The sequence below is a fragment of the Bubalus kerabau genome, chromosome 17 (assembly GCF_029407905.1).
Source record: "Bubalus kerabau isolate K-KA32 ecotype Philippines breed swamp buffalo chromosome 17, PCC_UOA_SB_1v2, whole genome shotgun sequence".
In the NCBI taxonomy this organism is placed as follows: domain Eukaryota; kingdom Metazoa; phylum Chordata; class Mammalia; order Artiodactyla; family Bovidae; genus Bubalus; species Bubalus kerabau.
The window spans coordinates 50,029,821-50,051,088 of NC_073640.1; the positions used below are offsets into that span (position 1 = coordinate 50,029,821).

At 39.5% G+C, this 21,268-nt stretch overlaps 1 protein-coding gene across 6 annotated transcripts in view; it reads right to left on the bottom strand.

The window, feature by feature from the left end:
* ZNF565 (zinc finger protein 565) overlaps positions 1 to 21,268 on the bottom strand; it is a 38,673-nt gene that overhangs the window by 13,977 nt on the left and 3,428 nt on the right. For 3 of the 6 annotated variants that reach the window (XM_055553351.1, XM_055553348.1, XM_055553350.1), the window contains 3 exons: positions 9,550 to 9,623; positions 4,921 to 5,047; positions 3,963 to 4,058 (listed from right to left, as the gene is read on the bottom strand). In XM_055553351.1, the coding sequence (XP_055409326.1) occupies positions 3,963 to 4,058; positions 4,921 to 5,047; positions 9,550 to 9,558 (232 nt within the window). In that variant the 5' untranslated portion in view covers positions 9,559 to 9,623. Of the gene's footprint in view, positions 1 to 3,962; positions 4,059 to 4,920; positions 5,048 to 9,549; positions 9,624 to 15,306; positions 15,398 to 15,991; positions 16,085 to 21,268 lie in introns of all 6 variants that reach the window. The other 3 variants (XM_055553349.1, XM_055553347.1, XM_055553346.1) reach the window with 3 other exon arrangements.

The window sequence follows — 21,268 nt, forward strand, 5'->3', positions numbered from 1 at the left end:
AAATTGCTACACATTTTTTATTGATGAAATTCAAAGCATAATAATTTTTTTTTTTTTGTAATACAGGTCAAAGAATGAGAAGCATAGAATTCTTTTCTGCAGAAGGTAACATTTCACTTAACTGGAATTCAAGGTTAGTGTTCTCCAGCATCAGAATTGATGGTAAATATTTATCTGTTAGTGCTGATCTGTAATCAGATTTTATGTATTTCACTTTCGAAAATGTTTCATATAGATAGTTCTGTCAAATATTGATATAAATCCATAAGCATATGATTTTAATTATGTATATGCCTCTCTTAAAAGGCATTTACAGAATTCAACAGGCTCATAAGCTATATAAAGACAGGTAGCAGGACAGATTTGGCCCATAGTTCATAGTGTGCAGATGACTGATTTATATCATTACTGTTAAGAATAATGCAAACTATACATTTATAAATTATAAAAATGACAGTATGAAGCAAGAATTTCAGATCACTAAAACAAGATTAGAGTGGGGTGAATCCAAGCAGAGGTGGCAAACTTTTTCTGTAAAGGCCTACATAGTAAATTTTTTTTTAGGTTTTATGGACTACATAAAGTATATGTCACATATATATAATTTTAAACTCTTATGAAATGTATAAGCCATTGTTAGCTTGTGGATGGTACAAAAAACTGGCCACAAGCTGGACATGACCCATAGATTGTAGTATGCCAACCCCTGGTCTAGGTCATAGTAGAGTAAAAGATGGTAAAGGTCTTAAGGTCTTACTTTGCTCAGATAAAGAATTTCAAAGATACTATTTCATACCATCCAATCAAAGAAACGAGGTCTCCTTTGAGGACTGGCTGATTTCAGGAGTGAGGCAAGAAAGATACAGGATAAACCCAGAGTATGTTGTAAGCTCCAGAAAATAAGGAAGTAGTCAAAAACAGGAAGAGGGAATGCCAAAAGAACATAGGAGTCAACCTGAAGATGTTCCCAAATGGCCAAAGCTTTCCCAATGAGCAATTTGAACAACAACAAAAAAATGGTATTTTTGAACTACAACTCATAGGATACATAAATAAATAAATAGCCTATACTGATAGAAGTAAATCTCTGAATAAGCAGATGAATGGGAAAGGGGGTAGGGAAAGCCCTTCCGTACAGAAGAATTCCAATTAATAAATGCAGGGGCAATAAGGGACACATAATCAACACACAGCAACACTACTGTATTAACTGTTATAGATAAGATGGATACTAAAATTATAGTGGGCAAAGTGAGGAGAAATAGCATATCTATGTAGCTGTGAAGTATCTCCCTCCAAGATAATTACCAATTACAGTTGGAAAAGTAGTAACCTTACAGGAAAGAAATATGGAAGAAACCTTAACCAAGTTGATCAAGTTAACACTACCAGTAATATTAACATCATATTGGGGGTTGCAATCCCTGATATGATGCACAGAGAAGGACACAGTATCACTTCTGTGGTATTCCTGCCAAAGATGCATAACTTCAATCTAATTGTAGAAAATATCAAGACAAACACAAGTGAGAGACATTCTCCAAAAGAGAACTCATCAAAAGGATCAAGCTCATGAAAGACAGGAATTGTCACAGAGTGGAGGATGCTAAGGAGACACAACAATTAAATGCAATGTGGGATCCCAGACTGGATCCTGGTATAGAAGAAGGACATCAGGGGAAAAACTGATGAAATTCTAATAAGATCTGTAGATCAGTTAATAGTACTATACTGATGTTAATTTCCTGGTTTTGATAACTATACTATGATTATATAAAATTTTAACCCTGGGAAGCTGAGTGGAGGGTATTTGGGAATTCCTTATAATAATTTTGCAAATTTTCTACAAGTCTAAACTAAAATGATTTCAAAATAAAAATATGTCGGAAAAAAACTTTACCAGAAAGAAGGACTTCCCTGATGGTCCAGTGGCTAGGACTCTGAGCTCCCAGTGCAGGGGGCCTGGTTCAATCCCTGGGTTAGATCTCACATGCTGCAGTTAAGAGCTCCTGTACTGCCAATTAAAGATCCTGTGCAGCCAAATAGTTAAATAAACAAATAAATATTTAAAAACAAAATTTTTACTAAATGGAAAAAAATCCTATTTCAGTCTTTAGGTGGGAAGAGAAATGCAGGTTTAAGCACATTTCTTAAAAGTCAAGTTAAAGATTATTGTACCTCTAAATTGCTTGAAAGGCAATAAAATGTGAGGGAAACAAATAAAAAGAATGAGGAACAGAAAATATAAAATAAGACAACAGGAATAAGAACAGACATATGAATGATCACAAATGAGAATGGATTAAATTCTATTAAAATTTTGGAGAAGGAAATGGCAACCCACTCCAGTACTCTTTCCTGGAGAATCCCATGGAGGGAGGAGCCTGGTAGGCTACAGTCCATGGGGTCGCAAAGAGTTGGACACTACTGAGCGACTTCACTTTCTTTCACTTTCACTTTCCCTTGATTATATCTGATCACACATTTTTTCTAATAACTATGTCGAATACCAGTTTTTGAAATAAAATTTTAAAAAGATAAATTCTATTAAAATTGATTTAAAAAGGAAACTAATTCTGATTATAGTGACATGCTTAAAATGGCAATTTTTAAAAAGGATAAGCAAAGACACAAATAATTTTTTAAACTAACAAAAACAGGGTACTTTATATTAATGTCAGAAAAACTAGAATTCAAGAATAAAAGCACTAAGTGGCAAAATGAAGGATGGACTGTACTGCAAATACAATTTGCAACAAGGATCTATATTTCACCTTTGTATTAATAAAAATGTTGTATATAGTAGCAAAATATATAATACAATTAACAGCTCTCCGAATTTGACAGTACAAGTACAGAGAATGTTAAAAGGACATACAGACTCTAAACCATATAATAAAAAGGCTTAAAGAGGTGAATGCACCATCCAAAGAACACTAGTTTAAATACACATGGAATATTTCCCCAAACTGGAACAACTTGACTTATTGACAACACTGGAAGAAAAAAGGCAGTGGAATGAGTTCTTTGGGCTGAGAAAAAAACTCTTGCCAACACAGAATTCCATACTCAGTGAAAATATCCTACAAGAAAGAAGGTAGAATAATGACATTTTCATGTGGTCAGAAACTGAGAGAATTTGTCAACAGCAGACCTACACAAAAAGAAATGTTAAGGGTGTTGTTCAAATAGAGAAAAACATGCTCCCAGAGGGAAACAGATGACAACAATACAAAGAAGTCAGGAGGTTGTAACCGATAACCAAGTATTCAAAGGCTTCAACTCTATCGAGCAAGTGCCAGTTACAAATACTTGATAACATTTATTTAGTGATTGTTATGGCCTGGCATTGTTCTGGGCATTTTCACATACTAACTCATAAAGAAGCCACAATAACTACATGAGGAAGGCACTATTTTTAATCATATTTGCAGAGGAGAAAACTGAAGCACAGAGAATTGAAGTAACTGACCTAAATTCATAGATCTAGTAAGTGACTGAGCCAGGATGTGAACTCACAAAATCTGATTCTAGAGTATTCCCTCAGTCACTCTACATCCTAACCTCTCAAAAGGTAAGAGAATAAATGGATTGCTAAATTAGGTAAAGCGAGAAGCTGTTTTAAGAAAATAAGTATTTTTTAAGGAATGAAGACATTTGCAGAAAAAATGCTAAGAACAGGTGAAACAGGTGCCCCTGGAGAAGAAAGAGGGGCACATTCCTTTTTGAAATGAGATGAAACATGAGAGAAGAAAGGACAAGAAGGAGTTAATGGGGATAAGGGTGAGGTTCCCTTGGAAGCAGATGCTCTGTTCTTTATGGCCTCATGTCTCAGGCTTTTCTTCCTTAGCAGTGTTTTGAGGGAGTTTCCTAACAATAACTCAAGTTACTGTGATGAGTTAACACTCCTGCAGGGCTGTCATTGCCAGTGACTTCCCACCACTGGATCAGCCCTCACTCACCTGGGCACCATGGTCTTGTCATATCATTCACAACCATCCAGGGTTCCTTCCCTTGCTCCAGTAAGGAGACAACATCGGGCTTAGAAATGGAAAGTCCTGTTTATAGGAAAAGAAATGGGACATGATCATGCTGTTCCCAAACTCCAACCCAGTCCCCTGGTCGCTGAGGAAGGGAGGCGGTTACATAAAGGGAGGTGTGAAGGCTGTCCACAGGTTAGGAAGGTGGAGGTGCCAAGGCACTATCCATTTGCACTTCGATGAAGCACTAAACAATTCCTTTGGAGACAGAGCAGGAACTTAGCCAGCCACTTGTAAGTCTTCCTAGAAATTCACCATGAAGAAACCAGAAACTGCATTCTCCATTTGTTTTCTCCTTCTCCCCAGTCCTCACTCTTCCTGGCCCTGCTCTATGCCCAGCTGTGCCCTAGTTTACCTGTATTGCATGTGTGTGCTTGTGTGAGTGCTCAGTCGCTCAGTCATGTCTGACTCTTGGCAATCGCATGGACTGTGGCCCTTCAGGCCCCTCTGTCCATGGAATTTTCCATGAAAGAATACTGGAGTGGGTTGCCATTTCTTCTTCCAGGGGATGTTCCCAACCCAGGGATCAAACCCATGTCTCCTGCATTCTTTACCACTGATCCACCTGGGACATAAGGACTGTATTACCCTGATCTTATTATTTCTCACTGGGTTTGGTAGGTGGAAAGCATCAGTGGGCAGGAAGAGACAGTCCAGGATATTTCTTTTTCCTCTCCCCTCTTCCTTTGACCCAGGAGTTCTGGATACAGCTACACCTGCTGCTAGCCAGCCCTTCTCCACGGCTTGTGCTCTCACCATTTTCCAGTGGCAGTCTTTCCTCCCTTGACCCCCTCCAGCCAGAGTGGATAACAGCCTCCCGCTGCTGTAGTCCCTGGCAGCTGTCTTTCCTGGCTGCTCCTGTATTATACAATGTCCTTACCTAGTGAGACCAAGTTGCCAAAGTTTTCCAAAGTCACCTCCCTGTACAGGTCCCTCTGGGCAGGTTCCAGGCACTTCCATTCTTCCTGAGAGAACTCTACAGCCACATCCCTAAATGTCACCAATCCCTGAAACAATAAACCCAGGCACTACCAGTAAATGAAATGACTTTTATTTTTTAAATTACAAAATTTTTCAAAATCCACTGAAGTATATAGTATAATGGCCCCCATGCATCCATTACTCTGCTTCAGTCATTTACGAGGACCTTACATATTTCCATTTTTTACCCTTGGTGTTTTCTGAGGTGAATCCCACATACAAAATTATAGTATTTCACTCACAAATACTTTAGTATCTAACAGATTAGACTTAAAAATTTTTTTTAAGATTTATTTATATATTTTTTGGGTGTGCTGGGTCTTCGTTGCTGACCATGGGCTTTCTCTAGTTACGGTGGGTGGGAGATACTCTTCATCGTGGTGCGTGGGCTTCTCATTGTGGTGGCTTCTCTTGTAGCAGAGCATGGGCTCTAGGGCATGTGGGCTTCAGTAGTTGCAGCACGCAGGCTCTAGAGCACTGGTTTAGTAGTTGTGGTACACGGGCTTAGCTGCTTCATGGCATATGGGATCGTCCCAGACCAGGGATTGAACTGGTATCCCTCACATTGCAAGGCAGATTCTTAACCACTGGCCCACCAGGGAATAACCAGAATATCACTATCACATAGAATAAAATTAACAACAGTTTCCTAATAACTAGATCAAGTCAAGTTTCAAATTGCCTTAATTTTCTCAGAAGATATATTTTTTTTTCCAGAAATGATTTTTGACAGTTGGTTTGTTGAAATCAGGATTCAAACAAAATCCACCCCTTGAAACTAGTTTACAGACTTCCTGTATCTCTCAAGTCTCTAACAGCCCCTTTAAAAAGTTTTATTGCTATTTATTCATTAAACAAACATTTGAATCAGTAGCATTTCCCAGATTCTGCATTTGGCTCATCACATCTTCATGGTAGTGTTTAATATGCTGCTCTACTTCCATAATTTTTAAAGGGTCATAAATATGTCAGAGATTGTACTGTGTTCTTCCTGTAGCATCTCATTAGGAGACACATAATGACTGGTTGTCTCATTTTTAATGAGGTTAAAATTCATGCAGTTGGGGGAAATAGAAGAATTAAAGTCTGCCCAATGTGAGACACTCCTAGGTACAAAGCCTTTCTGAAGAAAGGCATCTTCTTGTTGTTGTTCAGTCTCTCAGTCGTGTCTGACTCTTTGTGACCCCATGGACTGCAGCAGACCAGGCTTCCCTGTCCTTCACCATCTCCTGGAGTTTGCTCAAACTCATGTCCACTGAGTCGGTGAGACACTCCTAGGTATAAAGCCTCTTTGAAGAAAGGCATCTTCTACCAGCTCCCTAAGGACTACCACATATCAAACCAATTAAGTTAATTCAATGGGGAAAGATTAGTCTGTTAACAAATAGTGCTGGAATAAGTGAGTATCTAAATGCAAATTAACTCAAAATAGATTGTAGATATAAATGTAAAAGCTAAAATCATAAAACTTTTAGAAGAAAACATAGGAGTACATCTTCACAGCCTTGGTCGAGCAATGGTTTCTTAGGCATGGCACCAACCACCAAAAATAAACAAAAAGAACAAAAGAACAAGAAGATAAAATAAATTTCATCAAAATTAAAAACTTTTGTTCTGCAAATAATTTCATAAAGAAAGTGAGAATCCAACCCACAAGACTGAGAGAAAATACTGGCAATTTGTATATCAGATAAGAGACTTGAATCCAGAATATATAAAGAACTCTTACAACTCAATAATAAAACAGACAACTTAATTTTAAACTAGCCAAAGAATCTGAAGAGATTTCTCCCAAGAAGATATACAAATGGCCAATAAGCATATGAAAAGATGCTCAACATCACTGATTATTGGGCAAATGCAAATCAGAACCACAATAAAATGGTACTTCACATCCATTAGGATGGCTATTATGAAACACAGAAGAAAACAAAACAAAAAAACTTCCAAAAACACTTTTCGGTGAAGATGTGGAGAAACCAGAATCCTCTTGGATTGCTGGTAGGGATGTGAAATGGGGTAGCCACTTTGGAAAACAGGTGTGACAGCTCCTCAAAACGTTGGCGAGGCATCACGCTACCCAGCAGTTCCAGTCCTAGGTACAGAGAAAAGCGTCCACCGAAAAACACTGGGATGTACTGATGTTTACAGCAGCATTATTCATGATAGCCAGAAGTAGAAGCTATCAAATGTCCAAAGACTGATGAGTTGATGAGCAAAATGTGGTCTACAATATCCATGGAATATTGCTTGCTATAAAAATTAGCAAAATACAAATACATGCTATATGATAGAAGTTTGAAAACATACTGAGAAGAAAAATCACACATAAAAGATCAAATATTGGATGACTCCTTTATACAAAAAGTCCAGAATAGGCAATTTCATAGAGACAGAAAGTAAATTGGTGGTTGTCAGGGGAAGAGGAAGGGAGTTTGGGAGTGATGGCTAATGCAAACAGGACTATTATTTTTTGGTAGTGATATAAGTGTTCTAAAATGGCTGTGCTGGCAGCTGCACAACTCTGCAAATACACTAAAAAGCACTGAGCAGTACACCTGTATGGATGACTTTCATTCTGTGTGAGTTATATACATGTATAATAAAGAAAGCTGTTAGTGCTACTGAAGGCTTTTGTTAACGCTGGTTAAATCTACTAAAATATACCACATTAGAAATTAAAAGAGAGAAATGTTTAAATTACTATCAATTTATTTAAATAACTAATAATAAGCCTGTTACATGCTAATATAAATAACGCATTTGATGAAAAATAACTGTCAGAATAAAGAATTTAGTAGCACTGTTTTATATTTTTGCAAATCTCTTTAATGACTGGCTGAATGAAAGAGATTTTCATGCCTTCTGTATTCAACCCGTTGGTCAACTTAATTTTATTTTATTTTTTGGCCACGCCACATGGCTTGCAGGATCTTAGCTTCCCACTCAGGGACTGAACCTGGGCCACGGTAGTGAAAGCCTGGAATCCTAACCACTGGGCCACCAGGGAATTCCCCAGTCTGTTAGGATAACACATTTCATATAGCTTCTGGGAAATTCCACTGTACACTCATTAGAGTTGTGAGTGAAAAAAGGAAATAATGTGTTAGTATTATTATTGAAGTAATTTTGGCCCCTAGACCTCCTGAAAGGGTCTCAAAGTCTTCCTGGACCACTTTAAGAACTGCTGACCTAACGCTACACAATTTAACATGAAAGAGTTGAAAATACACTGTGCTGAGTAAAACAATCTGGTAAAAAATAGAGTATGATAAGTGTACATCAAATTTAAAAATGGCAAACTCTAAAAGTAAAAAGTAAAAACTCAAAAGTAAATTGTTTAGTAGGCATCCATGTGGGTTTCCCAGGTGGCACCAGTGGTAAAGAACCCGTTTGCCAATGCAGGAGACATAAGAGATGCAGATTTGACCCCTGAGTTGGGAAGATCCGCTGGAGGAGGGCATGGCAACCCACTCTGGTACTCTTGCTTGAAGAATATCATGGACAGAGAAGTCTGGCAGGCTACAGTCCATAGGGTCGCAAAGAGTCAGACACAACTGAAGTGACTCAGCACACATGCATGCATGAATCCATGTATGGCAAAATTATTATAAGAATCAAAGTGAAAAAAAATAAGAATCAAAGTACCAACAAACACAAAATTAAACAGTCATTAACACTGGCAAGGCAGGCCTTCCCTGGTGGTCCAGTGGTTAAGAGTCCACCTCGCAATGCAGGGGACACCAGTTCAGTCACTGATCCAGGAAGATCCAAAATGCTGCAGGGCAACTAAGCCCCTGGGCCACAACTACTGAAGCCTGAGCCCTAGAACCTGTGCTTTGCAATAAGAGAAGACACTGCAGTGAGAAGCCTGTGCACAACTCCAGAGTAGCTCCACTTGCTGCAACTAGAGAAAAGCCCTCACATAAAAACGAAGATCTGGTGCAGCCACAGATAAATAAATAAATTAAAAAACACTGGCAAGGCAGTATATGTGAAGGGATGTGGGAGGGGTTCCTCAGATGGTACATTAAGCTGAGTGATGAATATACCAACATTCATTTTATTATTCTTTATATCACATGCATGTTATAGATATGTTTTTGTATATATTCTTTGATAGTGTGAAATGTTTTATGATTTTTATGGGGGAGGTGACATTTAAAAATCAAAGAGAAAAAAAGAAACTATTTGGGTTAATAGAAAAGGTCAAGGTTATCTTCTTTTTGGCTCTATTTAGCCATGGTTCTGATAAGGGCAGCTCTCGTATTTCTCTCAAGAGAATATACTTCTGCTCCATTGGTGCTCTAGTAAGAACACTGCTGGAGAAGAGAGGGCAACCAGAAGTAGGGGCGGGGGGGCATCATCATTCATTCCCTGCAATGGAGGAACTGAGAGCAGGTTATCGAATGGGGCTCAAGCAAGACATTCATTTTATTATTCTTTATATCACATAAGACAGGAAAATTTCAGGATAAGGAACACAAATGTTGATATTATTTCAAGAATAGAGGAAATTTCCACTTACCTGGATCATGGCTTTTAGAACCACCTGTCCCGCCTGGATTTCTTTAGATTCTTCTGTTGAACAAGTGAAAAGTCCTGAAAAAACAGAGTAGGGGGGAGAAGGGGCACATCGCATAAACTGAGCTTAATTAGAGACAGCATTCATTTAGGCTTCTCTAGTAGCTCTCATCGGAGAAGGCAATGGCACCCCACTCCAGTACTCTTGCCTGGAAAATCCCATGGACAGGGGAGCCTGGTGGGCTGTAGTCCATGGGGTCGCTAGGAGTCAGACATGACTGAGCAACTTCACTTTCACTTTTCACTTTCATGCATTGGAGAAGGAAATGGCAACCCACTCCAGTGTTCTTGCCTGGAGAATCCCAGGGACGGGGGAGCCTGGTGGGCTGCCGTCTATGGGGTCGCACAGAGTCGGATACGACTGAAGCGACTTAGCAGCAGCAGCAATAGCTCTGATGGTAAAGCATCTGCCTGCAATGCAGCAGACCAAAGTTTGATCCCTGGGTTGGGAAGATTCCCTGGAGAAGGAAATGGCAACCCACTCCAGTATCCTTGCCTGGAAAATTCCATGGACAAAGGAGTGTGGCGGGCTGTACAGTCCATGGGGTCTCAAAGAGTCGGACACAATTGAGTGACTTTTTTTTTTTATTTAGTCATAAACCACCTAAACAGACAAGCTTAAAACAACTGTACTTCCAGGGTCCCTGCTTGGCTTCTTTTGCCACCTCCTTGACTCCCCACACAACACTAATACCAAGAACTAATGAGTTAACAAAACCCAGCCCTTTCCTAGACCATAGGGAAACTGAAAGATGGAATCAAGGTGAATGTGCTCCATCATTCACACAGAATCCAAGCATCTCAGCAGGTGGGGTTCCGGCTGGGACAGTCTCTGTCCCACAGACTGGGATAGCATCACCTATTGTTAATGCTAATCTATACCCCAGATGGGGCCTAGACAGCTCCCAGTCGTTCCAAGCAGACCTTCCTTTGTGGCTGAGGCAAAGAAGATTGCAACACAGACTCACTCAGCCTTCATGTGAGGACAGTACCTACAGACTGGGACCTACAGGTTAGGAGCAGAGCATACCTGAGCAGGCCAAACCTTATGAAAAAGACATCCTTAAACAAAGTCTTCCAGCTTTTCTGGGCTCAACAGGCAAAACCTCTGGGTATGTCCCTGGCTCTGCGTTCTCCTTCCAAGTCCAAAAAGGGGCCACGCCATCCATATGAGGGGCTCTGTTAAAGCCTCCAGCCAGAGCTGGACTAACCAGATAGAAGCAAGGAAACCACAGTAATACAGGCATCTTACAAGCATACGGGCACATCCAGAATACTGACCTGAGTGAGAACTCAGTTCCTAGAAGCCTTTTGGCCAAGCAATCCTTATTTTCCACCTAAGCCCTCTCCACTGCTTTCCTGAAGAATAAGATTCCTTCTGTGGCTGGCAGCTGCTGAGGCTGGTGGAGAGCAGCCTACTTCAAAATTAGGAGAATGCAGGGAGGGGGTTGTTTTGGTCTGTTTGTTTTTTTGGCTGCACTGAGCAGCATGCAGAATCTTAGCTGCCTGACCAAGGATCAAACCTGCAACCCCTGCAGTGGAAACTCGGATTCTTTTTTTTTTTTTTTCTAGTTATCTTTACTTTCAGATTCTTTTTCTTTGAAGTTAAAATTATTCATTTACTCACAAATAGTTATTGATGACATACTATGTGCTCAGCATTGGGGGATATCATCATTGCATAAATAAAATTTATAATCTTATGTGAAGAATTATTATTATAACCTCATCTAGCATTATACAAATATGTACTTAGTAACTCTTAAGTGCTCTGCAAAACAGCTGCAGTAAAGAGTATATGGCAGTTGGATGGAAGCTCTAATTCTTTTTTTTTTTACCATTAAAAAAATTTTATCGGGGTATAGTTGATTTACAATGTGTTAGTTTCAAGTATACAGTAAACTGAATCAGTTATACATACACTTTTGGATCCTCTTCTCTTATAGACTACTACAGAGCACTGAATTTCCTGTGCTATACAGGTCTTTATTAGTTATCTATTTTATACTTAGTGGTGTGTATGCATCAATTCCAATCTTCCAATTTATCCCTCCCCAAATCTTTACCACTTCTAGGCATACAGTTCAGTGGTAATAACTATGTTCATAACATTGACCAATTATCACCACCATCCATCCCCATCAACTCTTTCACCTTGTAAAAGTGAAACAATACCCATTAAATACTTCTTCACTTCCTCATTCCCAGCTCCTGACAACCACCAGGATTATTCTTCTTCTAAGAATATATCCAGACAACCTATGTTTTCACCAATTCATCAAAAAGAAAACTGGATGATTGTGTTAATAGTATAATTAAAACCTCAAATATTAAAAATACTATGGTACTCCATCTAGAAATCCTCAACACTGGTGTCAATATATGACAAACCTAATTTTAGTTTTTTGTAATGTAGCTGGAAAGAGGTACATACAGCTAGATGTCAACTGATGCTCATTCACTTTCACATCCCTAAACCTTTCTGTACCCTCTTGTTTTTACTCAGACCCACCTATTTTTATTTGCTTTAAAACATTTTATTGCAATCTTCCTAATAAAGATCACCTAATTGATTTTGGTCCCCAAACTTCTAATCAGCCCATCCCCTCTGCACCAGAGTTTGACGGCTGCTCACACAGGTTCATGCAGGAAACATGTGAAGTTCCAAGGATCTGACCAACACCAGGTAGGACATCCTCTGCATCAGCAAAATCCTAAAACACAGTACCAGGCAGAAGGCATGCTGCTCTCCACTTCTTGTCACAGCCTGTTGCTGAAGTGGCAGGAACCACCACCTGGACATCCCAGCCACCCCAAAAGTGCTTCTCCAAGAGAATTCTAAACCTTAGGCCTTCAGTCACCAGGTTAGCCTGGAATCTCTGTGAAGGGGTACTGCCCTGGCTGGGCTTCCAAAGCTCTCAGGCCTACTTTTAAAAATAACACACCGGTGGACGTTTTAACTCCCTCGTGGTGCCTCGGACCCTCCTTCGAGAATCAGGAGCCTGCACGCGGTAGCTGTGCAAAGACGGCGCAGGCGGCAGCCTCCCCCTGGTTTGGCGAAGGTTCCGCAGCGGACTACTGGGGAACCGCCGGAGAACCAGAGAACCATTTTTACTCTCTGCATGTTTGCCGAACAAAGAGCGGAAGCTCTAATTCTTAATGACTGAACTGCAGGGAAGTCCCAGAACTCAGGGTTTTTTTTGTTTTTGTTTTTTTTTAAGAGGCTGGTTCTAATTAGAGAGGCAAGGAGCTTACTATGGTGAGGAGAGTCAGAAGGAAGACTAAATCATTGGGGGGTGATGTCAAGAAGATTTCAGAATGTGATCTGGGGCCTAAAAATCAGAGAATTTAATAGACAAAAAAAGGACAGAAGGTGGCTCAGTAGTAAAGAATCCACCTGCCAAACAGGAGACATGGGTTCAATCCCTGGGTTGGGAAGATCCTCTGGAGAAGGAAATGGCAACCCACTTTTAGTAGTCTTTCCTGGAAATCCCATGGACAGAGGAGCCCAGCAGGCTCCAGTCCATGGAGGGACGAAGAGTTGGTCCTGATTGAGCGCACACACGTGGAAGGGGACAGAACAGCACTCTGAGCAGAGTGAAGAGTAGTGGCAAAAAACAGTGGACCAAACGTAGATGGTGTGTTTGGAGAGCAGAGAATACTGGGAATAACTTGTATAGTTTGGGGCAGAGTTCAGACCAGTGCTGTCTTATAGAACCTTTGTGATGGGGGAAATCTACACATCTTGTTCTGTCAGTAACGCAGCCAATAGCCACATGTGGCAAACTAAGCATTTGCAATGTGGCTAGTCTGACCCAGGAACTGAGTTCTTAATTTAATTTTAGTTAATCTGAATTTAAATTTAATTAATTCTAGAATCTAGAGGAAGATGGCTCAGCAGTCAAGAATCTGCCTACAATGCAGGAGTTGCAAAAGACGTAAATTCAATCCCTGGGTAGGGAAGACCCCCTAGAGTAGGAAATGGCAAACTACTCCAGTATTCTTGCCTGGAGAACTTCCATGGACAGAGGAGCCTGGTGGGCTACTGTCCATAGTGTCGTGAAGAACTGGACACAACCAAAGTGACTGAGCATGCATGCGCTACATAATGCATGTAGATAATGCTTACAACGTTAACTATGAGGACAGGTCTCATCACCACTGTGAATGGCACCTGCCACAGTGATTGAAGGATAAAGGTGACCAATGAATACTGATCAAATATATAAAAGTTTGGTTTTCATCAGAAATTAATGGAAGGCCACTGAAGAACTTAAAGAAGGAAGAGATAGGGCCAATATGGCCAGATTATTTTCGTGGAGAGGAGTAAAACTGGAGTCAGGGAGATCAACTGAAAGGTGATTGTCCTTTCCCAAACAAAGGGCCTGACCCAAGACAGTAACAGTGGAAACAGGAAGGGGATGAAATCAAGATGTTGGAGAAGCAAAATCAACAGGCTCTGGCATCTGATTGAATATGCACAGAGAGAGAGAAAAAGGAGTCAGGAATTCTTTCCTATCTACTGAGCTCCTACTTCAGTTGGCATGGTTCTACATGTTAAGGAAAATAACAAATCCAGCCCCTCTCCCACGGATCTCAGGTTCTAATGGAAAAAGTAACAAATATTGATACACTGACATTGATATTCCTATTTATATGTAAAGAGGTCAAAGTTCTGTGGAGGGAAATAAAACAGTTAAGGAGAGACAGGGAGCACTGGGGGAATGAAGGGCAGCCCGAGGACGCTTTTCACTGGGAAGATGACACGTGGTACACAGATATCTAGGGGAAGTGCAGTGCTAGCAGAAGGAAAAACAAATGCAGAGTCCTCAAGACAAGAGCAGGTTTCTCGGACAACAAAGAGGAAGGAGACTAGAGTGGTTGGAATGGGGTGAGTGAGAAAGAGGGCCAGAGAGGAAGATGGAAGTTGGATCACATGGGGCTTATAGGCCATTGTAAGAACTTTGATTTTTATTCTTGAGTAAGACAGGAAGCCACTGAAACATTTTAAGCCAAGGATTAACATGATCTAATTTTCATTTAAAAGGATCACTCAGGACTTCCCTGGTGGTCCAGTGGCCAAGACTCCAGGCTCCCAATGCAGGAGGCCTGGTTCGATTCCTGGTCAGGGAACTATATCCCACATGCCACAACTAAGACCCAGAGAAGCCACATAAATAAATAAATATATATATATACATATATATTTTAAAAAGGGATCATTCATGGAAAAATGGACTGAGACGATGGGGGTGGGGAGTGGGGTGGGGGGGGTTGCCAAAGCAGGGAGACCAGTGAGAAGGTTACTGCAGCAGTCCTGGCAAGGGATGAAGGGCTTGTGTGAGAGTTTGTATGGTTGCAGGGGAGGTGATGAGAACTGATCAAAATCTAGATATTCTCTGTAGGAAGAGTTGACAGGATTTGCTGACTTTAGGTATTAAAAATAGAAAAGAGGCCAAGAAGATGCTAAGGTTTTTAGCTTGAGCAATTAGAAGTATAAAGCTGCCCCTTTTTTGACTGCACCACGTGACTTGTGAGAATCTTAGTTCTCCAACCAGGGATTGAACCCAAGCCCACAGCAGTGAAAGCCCAAGGCTTAACCACTGAACCACCAAGGAATTCTCATGAAGTTGCCATTTTTTAACACAATGGACTATGACAGAAGCGGGTTTGGATGGACCAATTATGGGTTCTGTTTTACCTTTTACGTCAATCCTTGAGATGATTATTATACAGCCAAGTGGAAATGCCAAATGTCCATTAGATGTTTGATCTTGGAGTTCAGAGAAAGTCTAAATGCAGGAGTATAAAATTGGAAGTTACTGATGTTCAGGTGATATTTAAAGCTCTGATACTAAATAAGATTGCCTACAGAAGAGTGAAAGGAAGGAATAAAAAAGGTAGAAGACCTGAAGATAAGACGAATTCTGAAGATAAAGGACAGAGATATGGAAGAGAGATCCAGAAGACCTAAAGTATGTATAAACTATGATATGAGTGACAGTGAAGTGCCTTTGGGAACTTGGGTACTGAAGGAGCTTAATCTACGTAGTTCTAGAGCCACTGAGGGACTGACTTAGAGCTCCTGCTTCCCACAGAGGACGTAAGCTTTCATATAAAAGGCTTCCTGTTGCCTGCATCTCCTCACTCACCTGGGCTTCCCAGGTGGTAGAGTGGTAAAGAAAACGCCTGCCAGTGCAGGAGGCATAAGCAGGAGGATTCAATCCCTGGGTCAGGAAGATCCCCTGGTGGAGAACATGGCAACCGATGGCAGTATTCTTGCCTGAAAAATCCCCATGGAAAGAGGAGCCTGGTTGGCTACAGTCCATAGGGTTGCAAAGAGTTGGACACGACTGAAGTGACCCCGCACGCACACACTCACTCACCTATGCACAGGCCTTTTGTCAGTCTCTCTCCTCAGCCCAGGATGTCTTCCTTGTTCTAAAAAGAATTCACACCTAATATCCAGAAGCAACTTTCTATACATAGAAAAAGAAATGGGTCTTAGCCAGTGTGGTAGACTTTACTAATTTAATTACTAAAGTTTCACCATTATCCAGTTTTTCAAGCATCCAGTTTTCCTCTCACTTTTGGGCACACAGATGACATTTTCCAGTCCCCTGTAGCTGTTGTTTAGTCGCCAAGTCGTGACTCTGCCACCCCATAGACACTAGTCAGCCAGGCTCCTCTATCCGTGAGATAGAGGATTCTTTCCCAGGCAAGAATACTGGACTGGATTGCCAGCACCTGGGTAGGGGTAGTGGGAGACGTTGCTGGTCATGAGTAGATCTATATAGGGTCACCTTAACATCAGTAACCTATTCCTGAAAAAGCAATCATCCTGAGTAAAAACTCTAACTAGGAGCATCTTTCCCAATATTTAAAATGTGGAAAAATAAAATGTACCACATTTTAACACAAAGCCCCCAAATAATTTCTAAACATAATTAAATACAAAAAACCCTACATATAAATAAGAAACTACTGTATTAAGATGAAAATTTCTTAAAACATTACTTCCTGATCACTGATTATTATGGCTATCGACAACTAGTTATTCCTTTTGTTGACAAGCCAATCTATACCTTTGTCAAAATACTCACATGACACTGATATTTTACTAAGTGAATTTCTGATGTAACTTGAAACTTTTCCTGTATGTCATATTTTTATATGTATTGAGCTTTATGGACATAAACATAAATTTTTCCAGTCTAAAATCAACCCAAAATCTACACACTGAGAGGTATGTACAATCCTGGGCAATGGTCAAGATTCTGAGTCAGACAACAGCATATTAAATAAGTGCAAGATTTCTATAAAATGGTAATGCTGAGTACTCACAAATTTAGTAGTAATAAAGTAGTTCATAACATAGAAAATATTCAAGATATGGCTAGTGAAATAAAAGATTACAAAACAACTGGGCATCACGTGGTCTCGTTTGTAAAATACATGTATATATCAAAGTAGACAAGATAGAAAAACCAGACTGAACACATCTGGGAAGTTTTGTGTGTTTTGTTTTTTGGCTGTGCCATATGAGGCATGTGGGATCTTAGTTCCTTGACCAGGGATCAAACCTGCACCCCTTGTGGTGGAGGCACTAGAAGTGTGGAATCTTAACGACTAGACAGCTAGTAGAAGTCCCTCTGGAAATTTTTATCCTTACAGATTACTTTGGTTATTTCTGGGTTGTGATCTTCAATTTTCTTAGTTTTAACTTAAGTGTATTTTTTTCAATAACCACGCATTAATTTTTAAATATAACCTATGCTCCCCCGTCCCTGGGATTCTCCAGGCAAGAACAGTGGAGTGGGTTGCCATTTCCTTCTCCAATGCATGAAAGTGAAAAGTGAAAGTGAAGTCGCTCAGTCGTGTCTGACTCTTCGTGACCCCATGGACTACAGCCTACCAGGCTCCTCCATCCATGGGATGGATGAGTATTGGAGTGGGGGGCCATCGCCTTCTCCGACAAGTAGCAGATGAAAAAGAAAGTACTTTTCTAAGAATCTTCCTTTGAACATGAAATAATAGCTCAGGATATTCAAAAGCAGTTCTCTTTCACAGAATGGCTTTTGTTATTTTTACTTGGTCAGTTCCCAATAGTTGCAAACTTCTTGATTTGGTAACTACATTTATGTGGCTGGAAAAGAACCTAAAAGTCACTGAGGCCAAGTCCTGTGTATAGTGATGCTTCCTTTCAGCTCTTCTTGCCAGATGGGTTTATGATGTTTTTGTAACCTGCCCTATTGGCTTCAGGGTTCTCTGAACAGCTATAGAGGCACCTTGCTCCACTTGTCATATTTGGATTTGAAGATTAGAATGAAAATTGCAAGAAATACAGGTGACTCAATTCACCTCCTCAGAGTTCTTATGGGATCAGTTTGACTTAGATGTGATGACATGACAATGTCTGCTCTCTGGTCATACAAATATCTTCCTCCTAAGAATTCATACAGCATAATAGCAGAGTGGACTAGTGCCCTTTATCATCCTTTGCTTTGGACATTTGTATACCAGTTTTATCTCCCATATTACATTATCTGTAATTTAAAAATAGAGACTCACTTTTTTAAAGTATTTTGTCTCCCTGTGTTCTAGATTAGGATTTTGCGTATTTGTAATTCTTAATAAATGTCTAATGCCTGACCCAAAAGAATTCATTATAAAAAGTCCAAATGGGAGAGGATATATGTGTATGTATGGCTGATTCATTTTGCTGTACAACTAACACATTGTAAAGCAACTATATTCCGATAAAAGTTAATTTAAAATAAATAAAAATAGATTTATCATGTGATCTATCAAAAAAAGAGAGACGTAGGTCTGTGCTAACAGAACTCTTTGCTGCAGAGATGGTATAAAAGAGAAACAGAACAATTTGACAGTAAAAAAATGAACATCAGGAAAGTAGCTGTACTAGATATTAAAATGTACCATAAAGCCTCATTAATTAAAAAAAGTGGCAGTAGTTCATAAACAGAAAAACCAGTGGAAGAGACCAAAAGGCCTATAAAGAGAACCAAGTATATAAGGACATTTAGTATATGATAGAGATCACATTTCAAATCACTGGGGCAAAGAAAATTTTTAATAAATGGTGCTAGGAAAACTGTAGAGCCCTTTAGAAAATACAAAATTAAATCCATACCCCAAGATTAAACTCCAAATGGATCAGGGTGCTTGATGTAAAAGATGAAACCCTACAATTATTAGAAGATAACACATGTAGATTCCCCTTTAATTCTGAGATCAAGAAAGGCTTTCAAAATCTAGAAACAATAAAGGAAAATACTGGTAATTTGACTATATAAAATTAAAAACATTCAATGGAAAAAAAAATAACATAAACAGAGTCAAAAGTGTGTGTTAGTCACTCAGTAGTATCCAACTCTTCGACCCCTTGGACTGTAGCTGGCCAGGCTCTTCTGTCCATGGGATTTCCCAGGCCAGAATACTGGAGTGGGTTGCCATTCCCTTCTCCAGAGGATCTTCCTGACCCAGGGACAGAACCCGGGTTTCCTGCATTGCATACAGCTTCTTTACTGCTGAGCCACCAGGGAAGCAAAGTCAAAAGACAGCTGTCAAACAGGGAGAAAATATTGAACACTTGCACCATACATCACAGATGAGGAACTAATATTCCTAATGTGTAAAGAATTCTTAAACATGTGACAAAGCATCCAAAAAAAAAAGAAAAAAATCCCCAAACAAACAAACAAAAAAAGCACCATGAAAGTAAACAGGAAAAAGAGATGGACAATTCACAAAAATCAAAACCATAATGAGATACCACTTCACACTCATTAGGATGGGTATTATTAAAAAAAAAAGGAAAGAAAAATCAGAAGGAAACAGGCACTGGCAAGGATGTAGAGATATCAGAACCCTTGTGCACTGCCAGTAGGAATGTATTAATAAAACAGTGCCGCTCTTTCAGAAAATGGCATGGTGATTCCTCAAAATAATAAACATACTATGTGATCCAGCAATGCAACTTCTGGATATATAACCAAAAGAAGGAAAAGCAGGGCCTGAACAGATAATTGTAAACCCATGTTCACAGCAGCATTATTCACAAAAGTGAAAAGATGTTAGTAACCTAAGCTCTCACGGATAAATAAACCAATCAACATAATGTGGTATATATGTACAATGTAAATGCATTTAATGCTACTGAACAGCAGAATTAAAATGCAAATTTTATGTTATGTATATTAAACCATAAAACCCCCAACAAGCTGAGATTGGTTGGTTACCTACAATGGGTGACTGGGAACAGTGTGGAAAGAATGGGAGAATGGAATTAGAAGAGATGGAATGATGGAGGAATAACTGAATAGACCTTTTGATCTAATTCTGTCTTTCACAATATGTTAAAGTTTCACATACTCAAAAAACAATTAAAATCAACCAAGATGTGTGATGTGTGTTTGGCAACCCCAAATAAAATACATATAGTATCAAATGAACCCAGGTATATTACAAATGAGTAATGTTACCATATAGAAAGGTACAGGGAAAACTATTTTTATTCATTTTTTGGGTTGGGTACTGTATTTTGGGAGATATCCCTGGTAGCTCAGTGGTAAAGAAGCTACCTGCCAATGCAGGAGACGTGGGTTCGATTCCTGAGTTGGGAAGATCCCCCAAAGAAGAAAATGGCAACCCACTCCAGTATTCTTGCCTGGGAAATACCATGGACAGAGAGGCCTGGTGGGCTCTAGTCTATGGGGTTGCAAAGAGCTGGACAAGACTTAGTGAATAAACAACTGTGTTTTTATTATGGACTGTTAGACTAAGTACAAAAAGTACTGTATGAGGTTTGGGGATATGGGTTAGCAATTCTTAAACTACTTTCTACTTAAGGCTGAGAAAATAAATAAATATATGTGGTTAATGAAAGCCAAGTTTTTTACTGTCAGAGAAAGGAATTCCAGAAAAGGAAATGGAGACGGCTAGAAGTGCTGTGGTACTGAACTGGAGACATCATATGAAATCATGGATTATCTATATCAGTATGCTGCTGCTGCTGCTAAGTCACTTCATAAAGACAAATACAGATATGTGAGTACAGATGCATGTATTTCATATCTGAGAAAGTCAAGAAGCAAGAGCATCCCATTTGCAATGAGTACATCTAATCCTGGTTTCTAAGTATAATTTTCACATAAAAGGAGCCAGAGATCCCTCGGAAATTTGCTGATTTCAGGACTGGGGCTGGGAAAGTACAGTATCAACCTGGAACATCTTGTGGTGCAGGAAAATAAGGAAATACTAAAAATAAATACATTAAGCGGACACACTGAAAGGATACATAAGCCAATCCAAAGAATTTTCCAGTGGTTAAATTTGGGATAATTCAGCAATAAAATAGTGATAGTAATGGATTATAACGTACAGTACTTAAATCCAGAGAGTTGGTAAGTTAAATGGGGAGAAGGAAAATTTATTTCTAACAAAATTATAATGAATAAATATAGAATGAATAACAGAATCTGAAAAAAAAAAAAAAAAAGCATTTGGAAAATACCTGGTAATAAATTTTCAGGCAAGAATTATCAATTGATGTAGTAGGTGAAAGTGGGATAAGAAACAGCATATAGACTAAAAAGTAATTCTCCATAAGACACATTAATTGTAATTAAAAAAGAATGACT